The 14,703-nt window shown below is 40.2% G+C and overlaps 1 protein-coding gene across 1 annotated transcript in view; it reads left to right on the top strand.

Annotated features, from left to right (window-relative positions):
* The window catches only part of LOC126484414 (collagen alpha-2(IV) chain), a 277,927-nt gene that overhangs the window by 246,218 nt on the left and 17,006 nt on the right, over window positions 1–14,703 (top strand). Inside the window, exon 27 of the mRNA XM_050107923.1 lies at window positions 6,867–7,036. Within this exon, the coding sequence (XP_049963880.1) occupies window positions 6,867–7,036 (170 nt within the window). The remainder of the gene's footprint in view (window positions 1–6,866; window positions 7,037–14,703) is intronic.

Raw genomic sequence — 14,703 nt, forward strand, 5'->3', positions numbered from 1 at the left:
GAAGAAACTTGGCAGCAACCTTTTCATTCGCAAATCTTCTGTTAAAATTTGCTGCACCAAGCTCCAAGATAACCCATTAATCCCTAGCAGTTGATCAGTTGTCACTCAGTGGTCTGTGAGCACAAGCTCTCGAATTTTTTCAATATTTTTGTCAATTTGGGCAGTTGATGGACGTCCAGAATGAGGTTTGTCATCAGTTGACATGTCAGGCAGACCATTCATACACTTGAGTTTTTCGCATAGTGATAAGCTGTTTTTAACATTAAAACAGTTTCAGTAGTATCTTTACCAAGCATAAAACAAAATTTCACAACTGCACATTGTTCACTTAAACTTGCCACCATAAAAAAGCAAAACAAGAACACAGCAGCGCTAGCAAAAACAGTCACTGCAGATGAACAGACCAAGCCAAGTTGACAAAAAAGGTGGCACTGAACTGGAAATGTATTATGCTATACATGCCTATCAGCAGAAATGTGTACTACACAAGCTCCACCCATGGCAATGTTATTTCGGTTTTGTTTTGCATACCCCCTCATATATCTCACCTTGGCTGACCACAACTCCTCATGGGCAGTATCCATAAAAGTACCTTTTCTGGTGGTGTTGCTGTATTTCAGCTTTGTTGTTTTATCATGTGCTGTTTCAGTTGAGAATGATAATGCCAACTCTTTGTTCGAATCTATGCTGACTGATTTTCATTTTCAGTTTAATCATGCTTCAAAATATCTTTCCGCCGGTACTCATCACACACTATTTTGGCTTGATATACAACCTTTATAGACTTCTAGTGTCACAACCTTAAGGGATAACATCACAACATCAAACACAAAGTAACCACATGGTCTAGTGGTTTAATGTCACAACAGAAAACACAAAGTGAGCACATAGTCTATTGGTTTGCGTTTTTGTTTAGTAACACCAAGGTGCCGGGTTTGATTCCGTCACCAATTTAATTTTGTCTTCTTGGAAGGGCCAAAATGTGATCCACTCAGGCTTGTAAGTCCATTTACATAGCTGCTTGGATATAAAAACAGTGAAACTGACAGGTAAGTTGCCAAAGTGATGCTGCAATGAAAGGCTTGCACCACGCTAAGTGACACGACATTTATGTACTAGCAGTAAAAGCATCAGCTGTTATTGTTTCAGGTTATAGAGCGAGATGCTTCACATATTACGACTAAAGATTTTATTCTTTGCAAGATTCTAGACCAGTTGTATAGAATTCAGGTGTAGATCATATAGTGGCAACATTTTGTCACTGGAATAAAGAGGAGAAGTTTGATGCTCCTTATTAACAACTCAAGGCTTATCTTGCCTATGTATTTTTAATTTTTTTTCTGTCCATTTCTACATGATAGTCTCAAGTTTGTGTTGTAATCATAGGGGAGGAGTGAACACAAAATGAAATTCTGCATTCGCAACAGAAAATGTTGTTTGACAATACTCTTTTGCACACTGTCACTTTGCAACATTTATTCACACTTTATCCATGTAAACCGCTAGTACTTTAATTCTGACTAGTGTCCTGTCCCAGCTTTGCAGAGGAAGCACTAAGTATCTGTTGCACTAAGTAACTATTCCTTGTTAATCAGTCCATCAATTAACGAAAACCGTGTCAAAATCCAAACAGTAGTTCTGAAATTAGCCTTCACATACAGACAGAAAAATGTGGTTGGGGTCTTAATAATATCTATAGATTTATTTATTTATTTGGTAAAAAGTGTACTGTAGTATGCTCTTTATGCAAGTACATTCTCTCATCTATGCATAATGACTCTCATTCTGTCACCTTTTAAAGCCAAATACCAGATAACGAATAGTTTTCTCAGAGTTATTTTGCTAGATTGGAAGTCCAGTCCTGTGCAAAGATGGTATTTCAGTGTGTTATTTACGGTCCTGCAGAAATTGCTGTCTAATAACATCTTTATCTATATCATGAATTAACTGTTTACTGTGTTCATTTTACTCATACTTATTTGGCTTTGGGGTAGACACTTGTACCCTGCTCCACTCAACATCATATCCTTCCTCCCATAATTTGCACACCAATGTCTTACTTGACTTATGCTTGTCAATGTTTGCGTGCACTTTCCGCTGCCTTCTCTGTCAGCAATATCACAACTTTCTTGTTCTCACTGATAGTAAAATTAATTATGTTAATAGCAAGTTGTCACTGGCTCTCATTAAGTTATTTTCCACTCTCTCTTTCTGCGATCGCACTGTGAGGTAATGATGCATGCTACTTTTAACTGAAACATGACTGTGCCTAGTCATGTGACCAGCTTGGTTCCTGCTAAAGCTGGGTAACCAATCTGCCTTTCTGTGTAATACATACATGGTGTTTCAAAAATGACCGGTGTTGTGTCTAGACAAGACAGCCTAGACACAATGAGAGGAAGCCGAAAGGCACGCGCTACGCTAAAGCCGGAGGGCGTGAGGTCTGAAACAGGATACATAATGAATGTTATAAAGAAAAGTACGTAGCTTTTGGAATACTTAACTTTAATCCATCCTGTACATCTGGAGATTGTGGCAATACAAGTGAGACTCTTTAGATACAGGCAATAAATTACTAATGGCGCCTTGCTAGGTCGTAGCCCTTGACTTAGCTGAAGGCTATTCTAACTATCTGCTCAGCAAAGGAGCGAGGCTTCGTCAGTGTAGTCGCTAGCTACATCGTCCGTACAACTGGGGCGAGTCTAGTCCATCTTTCGAGACCTGCCTTGTGGTGGCGCTCGGTCTGCGATCCCTGACAGTGGCGACACGCGGGTCCAACATGTACTAATGGACCGCGGCCGATTTAAAGCTACCACCTAGCAAGTGCGGTGTCTGGGGGTGACACCACAACTGGTATATTTGAAACGGCAATAAAAACTAAATGAGCAGCGATAGAAATACACCGTTTGTTGCAATATGCTTGGGACAACAGTACATTTTCAGGCAGACAAACTTTCGAAATTACAGTAGTTACAATTTTCAACAACAGATGGCGCTGTGGTCTGGGAAACTCTATTGTACGATATTTTCCACATATCCACCATGCATAGCAATAATATGGCGTAGTCTCTGAATGAAATTACCCGAAACCTTTGACAACGTGTCTGGTGGAATGGCTTCACATGCAGATGAGATGTACTGCTTCAGCTGTTCAATTGTTTCTGGATTCTGGCGGTACACCTGGTCTTTCAAGTGTCCCCACAGAAAGAAGTCACAGGGGTTCATGTCTGGCGAATAGGGAGGCCAATCCACGTCGCCTCCTGTATGTTTCGGATAGCCCAAAGGAATCACACGATCATCGAAATATTCATTCAGGAAATTAAAGACGTCGGCCATGCGATGTGGCCGGGCACCATCTTGCATAAACCACGAGGTGTTTGCAGTGTCGTCTAAGGCAGTTTGTACCACCACAAATTCACAAAGAATGTCCAGATAGCGTGATGCAGTAATCGTTTCGGATCTGAAAAATGGGCCAATGATTCCTTTGGAAGAAATGGCGGCCCAGACCAGTACTTTTTGAGGATGCAGGGATGATGGGACTGCAACATGGGGCTTTTCGGTTCTCCATATGCACCAGTTCTGTTTATTGAGGAAGCCGTCCAGGTAAAAATAAGCTTCGTCAGTAAACCAAATGCTGCCCACATGCATATCGCCGTCATCAATCCTGTGCACTATATCGTTAGCGAATGTCTCTCGTGCAGCAATGGTAGCGGCGCTGAGGGGTTGCCGCGTTTGAATTTTGTATGGATAGAGGTGTAAACTCTGGCGCATGAGACGATACATGGACGTTGGCGTCATTTGGACCGCAGCTGCAACACGGCGAACGGAAACCCGAGGCCGCTGTTGGATCACCTGCTGCACTAGCTGCGCGTTGCCCTCTGTGGTTGCCGTACGTGGTCGCCCTACCTTTCCAGCACGTTCATCCATCACGTTCCCAGTCCGTTGAAATTTTTCAAACAGATCCTTTATTGTATCGCTTTTCGGTCCTTTGGTTACATTAAACCTCCGTTGAAAACTTCGTCTTGTTGCAACAACACTGTGTTCTAGGCGGTGGAATTCCAACACCAGAAAAATCCTCTGTTCTAAGGAATAAACCATGTTGCCTACAGCACACTTGCACGTTGTGAACAGCACATGCTTACAGCAGAAAGACGATGTACAGAATGGCGCACCCACAGACTGCGTTGTCTTCTATATCTTTTACATCACTTGCAGCGCCATCTGTTGTTGAAAATTGTAACTACTGTAATTTCGAAAGTTTGTCCGCCTGAAAATGTACTGTTGTCCCAAGCATATTGCAACAAACGGTGTATTTCTATCGCTGCTCGTTTAGTTTTTATTGCTGTTTCAAATATACCGGTCATTTTTGAAACACCCTGTATTATTATTATTATTATTACAAACTGTCAGCTGGAGGATTGTAAACTGAAAAAGAGTCACAGAAATCTTTTTAACTGCAGATCTGTTACACACAGACATAGACAAATTTGTAGATGATGGAATAAAGTCAGTGATGTTTGCTATTTATCCTTAAAGAAGCAATACAGGTTGTTTCAAAAAGGACTTTACAACTTTGAAAATTAGTTTAAATTAATTAATAGTATCTACAGAGGTGATTGTAGTGTCAATTTGTATGGAAATACATCAAGTTTTGTCTTGCGTAGTTCACTGGTGCCAAATCGCACTGTAAGGAGCGCTGATGGCAGTTGCGCTAGAGATGGCTGCCTGCACTGGACCCAAGCATGCTAGCTGTGTTTTTGGTTTGAAGAATTGAAGCCAGCGAAAACAGTTCAGCATATTTTCTGTACCAAGTATGCTGAAAATCCTCCTAGCAGGCCTACAATTTATGAGTGGCGTAAATGTTTTGTAGAAACAGGGTGTTCGGTAAGACATGGGAAATCATCAGGTCGTCCAAGCACATTTGATGACATTGTTGAGCATGTGCGACAATGTTTTGTCAACAGCCCTAGGAAATCAACCCAGCGTGCATCATATGAACTGCAAATCTCTTGTATGACTTATTGGTGTGTGTTGTGAAACTGTTTGCATACAAGCAATAAAAGACACTGATAAAAATGCTCACAAGAACTCTTGCATGCATATGTTAAGTTGATTACATAAGGATGAACATTTCTTGCAACAAATCATCTTTTCTGATAAGTCAACTTTTCTCTTAATTGGCAAGGTTAACGCACATAACTGTAGGATTTGGGACAGTAAAATCCACATGAAACATTGCAACATGTTTTTGATAGCCCTAAATTGAATGTTGTTTATGCTTAGAGGAGGAACAAAGTGTAAGGCCCCTCTTTATTTCCATGAGAGACCCGTCAACGGGATAGTGTACCTGGATATGTTACAACAATTTTTGATACCACAGATCGATCCAGATGACCAAGAATGAAATATTTACTTCATGCAACATGGTGCACCACCCCTCTACCTGGCTGACAACCGGGATTTTCTCAGTGACCGCATTCCAGGTCAATGGATTGGCCATGATGTGCCAATTGCATGGCCCATGAGTTCCCCAGACCGGACACCACTCGATTTTTTTTAATGGGGATTCGTCAAGGATATTGCATTTGTACTTCCTGTGCCAGCTTCTCTGTCTGAAATTAGAGGAAGAATTTACACCACCACTGGGCAAGTTACACCTGCAATGCTACAGTAAGTTTGGGAAAAAATTGGCTTCCTGTGGGATGTCTGCAGAATAACTAATGGAAGCCACATACAACATCTTTAGTTTAAAGTAAAAAAACTTGATGTGTTTCCATACAAAATAACACTAAACCCAGCTCTGTATCTTCTTTCAATAACTTTGTATGAATATTTTAAGTTGTGAAGTACTTTTTGAAACACTCTGTATAGGTAATGAAGGCAGCAACTCATCAGAAGGTGAATGAAAAATACCACAGAGTCATACTTAAAGCTCAGAAAATTGTGCAAGATTTATCATTGCCTGCCACTTTCGGCTTTTATGTGCTACCTACTCTGTCATCTTCCACCTTTGCATTCATCCTTCCATCATCTTGCATTGAGATATCACTGTCTTTCATGTCACCCTTCCTGGTTTGCTCTCTCAGTGCCATCATCGAAATTCCAGCCAACAACATATCATTTTTTTCAGAATTGTGTTACTGTCTTTCTCTGTTACCACATTCTGGTAAATTTGGTTATTGTGTCAGTATATTCTAAAATTATTTAAATTATTCCTTCATTTAATACACTTTTATAGCTGCAAAATGTAAAGAACTATTAATTCTTATACAGATGCATTCCATGCATTATGCATCCTTATAGTTAAAATTTGAATAGTGTTTTATAGAATGTAATTTTCACTCTGCTGCAGACTGCTATTAAACTTCTTGGCAGATTAAAACTGTGTACTGGACTGAGACTCAAACTTGGGCAAATTCTCTACGAACTGAACTACCCATGCAAGACTCATGACCCAACCTCACAGATTTACTCCCACCAGCACCTCATGTCCTACCTTCCAAACTTCACAGAAGTTCTGCAAAACTTGGAGGACTAGCACTTTTGGGAGAAAGGATATAGGAAAGACATGGTTCCTAAAGCTGTGGAGACAGGTTGTGAGTCATGCAGGGAAGCTCAGTTGGTAAAGGACTTACCCGTGAAACGCAAAGGTCCTGAATTTTAGTCTCAGTCTGGCACACAGTGTTAATCTACCACAAAGTTTCATTGTTTTATAATGTTGACCACGTATTCCTTCAGTCATCGACTTTTTTGTTGTTTTACTCATGTTGCACACAAGTTTCTATTGTTAGTTACACTGAAACTTAAGTCGCACATTTTTATACTAAGGTTTTTTTAGTACATTCAGATATTCTTTATGTTCGTAGGTCTACCTGGAAGGCCGGGCGACCGTGGACCACCAGGATTGGCTGGTGCTCCTGGAACTCCAGGACTAAAGGGTGAGCCAGGACCACCAGGTATCAATGGTCTTCCTGGGTTAAGAGGGCCACCAGGTCTGAAGGGAGAAATGGGTCTTGATGGAACAGCTGGCATACAAGTTAGTTTTGTGTTATTTTCATCATTTTATTAATATTATAAATGCAATAATTTTCTCTAGGAAGTCATTGTGGTCATGATGGTGTAATTTAAAAGGAAAAAACTTGTCACCTAGTTTCAATTCCAGGTTTCTTTAATCTTATGGGCTTTGATGAAACTTAACTGCAGCTAGGTTTCCAAATCTCACATGTTGTGCAGTAGGCCCTACTCATAACTTAGCTCAGTTGTAATTTAAGCTATTAAAGATTTGTTTTCTCTCCTCTGTAAAGAAACTAATCCTTCTCTTTTGTGTAAAGGACTGTTTATTACCATACTTCCATATGCTCAATCACCATATTCGTTCACATGATGGATAATCAACTTATTATTCAGGAAATGGAAAATTTCTGTAAAAATTATATCCCAAATCATCAAATGACAGATTTCTGTGGTCAGATGATTATCCAAAAACCAAATCTGTTTCATTTTATGGTTCCTTAAGTTACAGACAGGCACAATGAAAAGATACATACACATTAGCTTTCAGCCAAAGCCTTCATCAAAAAAAGAAACACACACACATTCATTTACACAAGCAAACACATCTCACACACACATGACCCCTATCTCTGGTCCCTTGGACCTTCTTTTGTTCTTTTGATTTCATGTCCAAGAGATGTCAGCATTTTTTTAGTTACTGCAGGGGAGTTTTCAATTGGCAGATGTCTTCACAAATAAAATCCCATCATCAACATGTAAAGTAAGACACATTTTCTTCTCAGTATCTGATTTGTAAACGCATTGGTCTAACTCAGTGGTAGTGGCAAATTTACCATTAGACAGGGTCACTACTATGATGTAACTGATAATGTGAGTATGTCATCCTGTGTTGCTCAATAGGGTGACGAACTTGTAAATGTTGTTAGAGGTGCTGTGGCTCTGTAGAATAAAATCAGTGTGAATAATCTCAAGAGATCTTGTGCCACACAGTATCAAATGGTCTTGTGAATTGCTTTGCCATAATACATGTTTCATAACAAGGCATACCCTCTTGACACAATTTTGTGTACAAAATCACACAGTTCTGGTATTTTCTTCAGATAATTGAAATTCGAATGTCCTAGTCTTTTGTGCTGCTGAATGGTTTTCATCTTTTATGTCATTAGTGCTTTGTTTTTACAGTCACTTTTGATGTCAGTGATGTTCATGTGGGATTTCCTGCAGAAAATCCTTGCAGTGAAACACAGAATGCAGATTTAGGATGTTGTAATACAATTTATTACAACACAGAGATACAAATTGAATATATCTGCATTAGACAGTTGTTCACAATGAACTGAAAATACCAAAGACAATCTGATGGAGGACCTCAACCACTAAGCAAACTCACCACTATCAGTGGTGAGGTCCCTAAAGAGCCCCCCTCACCATTGGAGTGTGGAACACTGGGGGACAGGAGGTCACCCGGCATCACAACTGATACAGTCTTCTTTGTGCATATGTGCGTGACGAACCATGCCATGGCTGGCTGTTATGCAGGGCAGAGCTGGACCATTTCTCATCAATAGAGAGGAAAATGAAAATGGCATCGCAATCCTTGCCTTTTATCAATACAGTGATATTGGCTGAAGTAGGGTGGAGATCAATGGGGCAGCTGTGGTGGGATTACTGGTCTGTGTTGATTTGTGGCAGTTGGATGGGTGACTGCGGAGGTGACATGGTGGTGCGTGTGGTAACATCAGGTTCTGTATGCACGCTAGGAGGTGATTGTTGTCACATTGGATCTGTGATGGTAAGGAACCCATCAGCTGATAGTCTCTTGATGTAATAGCAGCCAGCTTGACATCACTGGGCAGTTTGTAGCTGTGAGTGAAATGTCTGTCAAACACACGACCTGGTATAGTATCAATTGTATGCCCAGTTTCATGGTAAATACCTCTCTGTTGAGGAGTGCGAGTCCTGGGGCGGGGAGGGGGGGGGGGGGGGTACCACTCATGGACGATGCATGCACATAGCAAGAAAAATTCATGATACTGACATGAGTTTCTGGTGGCTCAGACATTGTAATGTGTCATAGCTGTATGTGTGTGTCGACTGCTGAAGCTGTGATGGTTGTTGGTATTAGTTGCGTCAGGACTATGGAGCTGCTCCTGTTGGAGGTGCTGCAGGTAAGAACATGTGACACGTAACTCACTTTCTGCAGAAGCCATTGTAATCTTCTGTATCTCCAATTCTAACGTTTGACAGTCATTGAGTAGCTGTAGATGGTGGTCGTGTGGAGTGCACATTGAAGGTGCTTCTGGATTGTTGACCTGTGAAACCAGTTGTGCATATAATGGCGGACCATCAGTGTACAGATTTTCTACTATTGGTTTGGTTGAGGGTTACTTATGATAATCCCAGAGAGAGATGGAAGTGTTGCAGGGAATCCATGCCTAGGATTGGTTCACAAACATTTGCAGCCAAAACCTGCAATGAAAATGTTTTGCAGAGGCCAAAGCCTATGGTGCATGTGACTGTTCCATGAACTTTGACAGGAGAGTCATTCATAGTGAATAGTTGGACTACTGGTGTAGGAAGATGTAAGCAGAGTCTTCCTGGGAATGGTGCTGTCTTCTGAACTGATGTTGATCAGAAGGTGTTGATTTTGTAAGAGATCCAGCATGTTGAGTCTACAGCACTCTACCCACTCTACCCATGCAGCAACTGTGGCTCCAGTGTTTTTGCGAGCCAGTGAAGCAGTGCCTCTCTGGTGGCGATGAATTTGCTGTTACAGGGAGGGGGGAGGGGGGGGGGGCTGCGATGAAATAGCTGATTATGTATGCATGCTCTCCTGTGTTAGGGTGACAAACTAGGAAGTGTTGTCAGAAATGCTGCGGCCCTCTAGAATACAGTCAACAGTTGTGAACCATGTTGATGGCTGTTCTCGTTGGAATGGTGGTAGCTTGGGATGAAAACTTTCTTGTACATATGCCCCATAAAAATTTTGATGTTTATGTGCTGGATCACATGGCCTGAGGGAGGTGATACACAAAATTCCTTTAACCAGATGTGTTGCATATGGTAAACTGTAAAATAGTCTGTGGAACATTGTCTTGTTGTAGGGAATGTTGAGTAAACTCATCACCAAAATTACCAAGCAGATCAAAAGTCATTGCACATTGTTCATCTACAACTGGGTCATTGCTGGAGTGCCTAGCATGAAACAGAAGAATATCATTTGCACAGTTCATATACAATGTAGGTTGAGCCTTCTTCTTCTTCTTTTTGTGGGTTATCTATGGATGCCACCACTTTCCTGTCCCTAGTTTCCATCCTCTTCTGTGTTGACTTTCCTCAACATTCAGATTCCTGCTTCCATTGCCTTCTCCACATCATTTTGCCAGCGGCATCATGGGTGACCCCTTTTCTTCCACTGGGATGGTATCTATCGTAGTATCCTATTTGGTGTTCTGTCTCCATTCATCCTATTTTGTCCATATAGGTTGGTCCATGTGGTGAAGAAAATCGCATGAAGCACCATGAAAGTCACTTTCTCATACCTGTTACTAACACAATCATGAGACAGCTCTTTTGTCATCTGAAGACAATCAGGCAAAATATAGTGATTAAGTTGCATTAGCTATTGTTGTTCATTGAGATGTCAGCATTGTGGGATTTCCTGGGGTAAAAGCTTGCAGTGAAATGCAGAATGCAGATTTAGGCTTCTAGAATACAGTTGATTACAACACAAAGATACAATTCGAACACATGTGCACTAGACAATTGTTCACAGTGAACTGAAAATACCAAAGATAAATTCCCCACAGGAGCTCAGCAACTGACAAAAGCTTCATTATCTTGCTTTTGATTGTGAGATAACCACATAAATTCCATTTTCTTATTTGTTGTCTTCCAGAATAATATTTCCATCTTTCACAATCTTCACCATTTTCATGTCAAATATTGACACTCCCCCTTTTTCAGTAGTGGTATTTACTGAAAATACATTTCTTGACAATTCAGGGACGTGTGATACATTTATCAACAACACCTCTTCTGATTCAGCTTCACCAACAAGATTACAGTACATGAAGTTTCCATTTGTAGTCTTAATTTTTGTACCTTCACATTTGTAGTCTTTAATTTTTGTACCTTCACATTTGTAGTCTTTAATTTTTGTACCTTCACAGCTGTTCGCTCTTGACATAATTTTCCTTTCATGTGACAGACATGTGCTCTTTACTACCATTATCAACAACAAATTTGATATCTATTTTATTAATTTTCTTTTTGTGCTTTTCTGTCACAAGTGCTTCTGGTGTTTTCATTTTCTCATGTTCCTTCTTACAGTAAGCAGGATGATTTGTGTTTTTGCAGAACTAATTTGATGCAGTCTCTTTATTGCCCAACACTCTCCCAGATAATATGTACCACAGGTACAGCACTGTATTTTGTTCCTGTTGTCACTAAGTTTCATTTTACACTCACTTACATAGTGAACTAAACACTAATTTCTCATTGTTTTTATTCTGATCTTTCTTCCTGTAGGCAGTAGCTTTGAAAGCAATAATACACTGGTGTCCAAAATTGAAGCAAAAAACAACCAATCCTATGTCTTATTTCATGATGTAATCATACAAACTGTCAATAGATATCTTTACAATCATGTTCTGCATGAAAGATGCTATTCTGGTCAATGGCAACCACATTAACAATGATGTCAGGGCACCTATCAAATGGGGTAGCATTTGCCGGATAGTCCCACATCCACAGTCACTGTGTATGGAGCCACAGATGGTGCAATATGGCACAGAGAAGGTGCCTACGAGACTCTCTGCAGTGGAGGACTACAGGAAGAATGGAGGCATGACAGTCGCAACCTGATATGGCTTGGAGGACAGTCGCAACCTGATATGGCTTGGAGGCTTAAAGTGAATTATTTTGTTATTTCTCAAATGTGGTAACAGTTTATAGAGACCAAAACTGTGCCCAAAAGACCAGAACACAGCAAACCCAATGTGAAAGCAGAAAAGAGGACTGTTATTTGGCTGTAGGAGCATGATGGTACTGCCTTAGAACTTAAACGGTGTACAAAAGGCTTCTGCAAAGTGTCCTTTATTGTCAAAGACCTGGTGTATTGTACCTCAGATGCATCTTCACAGAAGGGAACATCTAGAGTGGAGTTATCAACATGCCTCGTGGATGGTCAAACAGTGGGCCAATTTTATTTTCACAGATGAGTCCTAATTTGGTCTGGAGAGTGATTCTCAATAGATTCACATCTAGAGGCAATGTGGAACATGATTTTGGGACCCAAATGTTGTGGAAAGAGAGCGATATCAAGGAAGATCCCTAATGCTGTGGGCAGGGATTATGTTGACAACATAAATGCCTCTTCATGAAATCGTATGGGTGAATCAGCATAGTTTAGTTGCTGTCAGGTATCGTGACAAGATCTTGGGACCTCATGTATGGTTGTTGTGAGGTGATGTGAGCCCAGACTTCGTATCGGTGGACGATAATCCTTGACCTCATACAGCATGGGTGGTTGATGTTTTCTTGGAAACAGAAGGTATCGCATGCATTGCATGACCTCCTCGCTCTCCCATTTTGAATCCCACACATAATGTCTCTGATGTACTAGTGGGGACAGGTTGCATCATGAGCATCCACCAACCACTCTCCAAGATTTGCAAGCAGCTCTGCAGGAAGAATGGACATTATTGCCTCAACATGAGGTTGATGACATCATTCAGGCCTGTACTGCTGCCAGAGGTAGTTACACCCCATACTGAGCACATTAACCAATTGTTAGAATGTGTGTGAAAATCCGCTAAGTTGGAAAAAATGGAGAACATTTTTGTCTATCATTATGCATGTTGCAGTTGTTTATGATCTGTATTCTTTACATTGTTTCTACTTTCCTATGACCTGTTTATATTGTTTTGTGGCAAAACAAACACCACCTTTCAAAAGTTCTTTTTGTTGTTATAATTTTGGATGACAGTTTATCTCTTCTTTGTTTTTCTTCATTTTATCTTCTTCAGATTTGAGTCTTAGTTTCAGGTTTTCCAATGTTTTCGTCCCCTTAATAGTAGAGTCCCATGCACTACCAAAATGTTTGTATTCATAAGGCAACTCTGTTGTTATCCTTGTGATTAATGTTGTTTCATCAATGTTCTGCGCCAAGTGATTCAGTCTTAATGCTTGGGTTGCACTTTAGCAGTATTGAACATCACATCTAAATTTCTACCGTATTCATTGTTATAGAACTCTCCAAGTAATGGACTCTTGTGTTGGACTATATTCTTCTGGTATATCTTCATATCTTTGTAAGTGTATCAGATGTTTCACAGGTAAGGACATGGGGTTTAACTCACACACACACACACACACACACACACACACTCTCTCTCTCTCTCTCTCTCTCTCTCTCTCTCTCTCTCTCTCTCTCTCTCTCTCTCTCTCTTTTCTTTTCTGGTAATGTATCTGCCAAGAGTTTTTGCCATGAACATCCAATTTATTTCCTAGTCTCATAACGGAAAACAACTTGCAGCATCTTTTAATTTCAGCACACTGTTTAATGCTATATCTTGTGCTTATGTGTCCATATTTCGAAACATGATGTGGAAGTCTCCTTACTGAAAAATGATAGTCTTTTACATTCACAGATTTTCACCTTTCTTATTTCCTCACATTTCCAGCACTACTGATGCCTTATTTTGTCAAGATATCTTATTGTAAAATCTTTTTGTCTTATATTTTTGAGACATGACTTAGAAGTGCATACCTACGAAAAATGACTGATTTCATTTTTTATTCTACATCTACATATACGTCAACATCTTCAAACACACTCAGTAAGCCAACATATGGTGCATGGTGGAGGGTACCTTATACCACTACTAATCATTTCCTTTTCCGTTCCACTAACAAATATAGTGAGAGAAAAACAACTGTCTATATGCTTCAATGTAAGTCATAATTTCTATTATCTTATCTTCATGGTCCCTAAGTGAAATGTATGCTGGCAGCAGTAGAATAGTTCTGCAATCAGCTTCAAATACCAGTTCTCTAAATTTTCTTGGTAGTGTTCCTCAACAAGAACATAACCTTCCCTCCTGGTATTCCCATTTGAGTTCCCAAAGCATCTCTGGAATATTTGTGTTGATCGAACCAACCAATAACAAATCTAGCAGCCCACCTCTGAATTGCTTTGATATCTTCCTTTAATGCAACTTGGTGGGATTCCCAAATCCTTGGGCAGTACTTGAATGTTCTCTACATGGTCTCCTTCACAGATGAACTTTACTAAATTTCTCCCAATAAATCAAAGTTGACTATTTGCCTCTCCTACTGCTGTCCTTCTGTCTCATTCCATTTCATATAATATTGGAATGTTATTTCTAGATATTTAATCAACATGACCGTCAGGCAGCCCACTACTAATACTGTATTTGAACATTACGGGATTGTTTTTTCTACTCATCTGCATTAACTTCCATTTTTCTACATTTAGAACAAGCTGTCATTTATTATGTCAATCAGAAATAATTGACCTTTCCATATGCCACAGCCTCATCAGCAAACAGCTGCAGATTGCTGCTCACCATGTCTATCAGATCATTTATGTACACGGAGAATAACTGCAGTCCATTCACACTTCCCTGGGAAATCTAGAAGTATGGAATCTGCCTGATGCCCTAC

The sequence above is a fragment of the Schistocerca serialis genome, chromosome 6 (genome assembly GCF_023864345.2).
Source record: "Schistocerca serialis cubense isolate TAMUIC-IGC-003099 chromosome 6, iqSchSeri2.2, whole genome shotgun sequence".
Lineage (NCBI taxonomy): Eukaryota > Metazoa > Arthropoda > Insecta > Orthoptera > Acrididae > Schistocerca > Schistocerca serialis.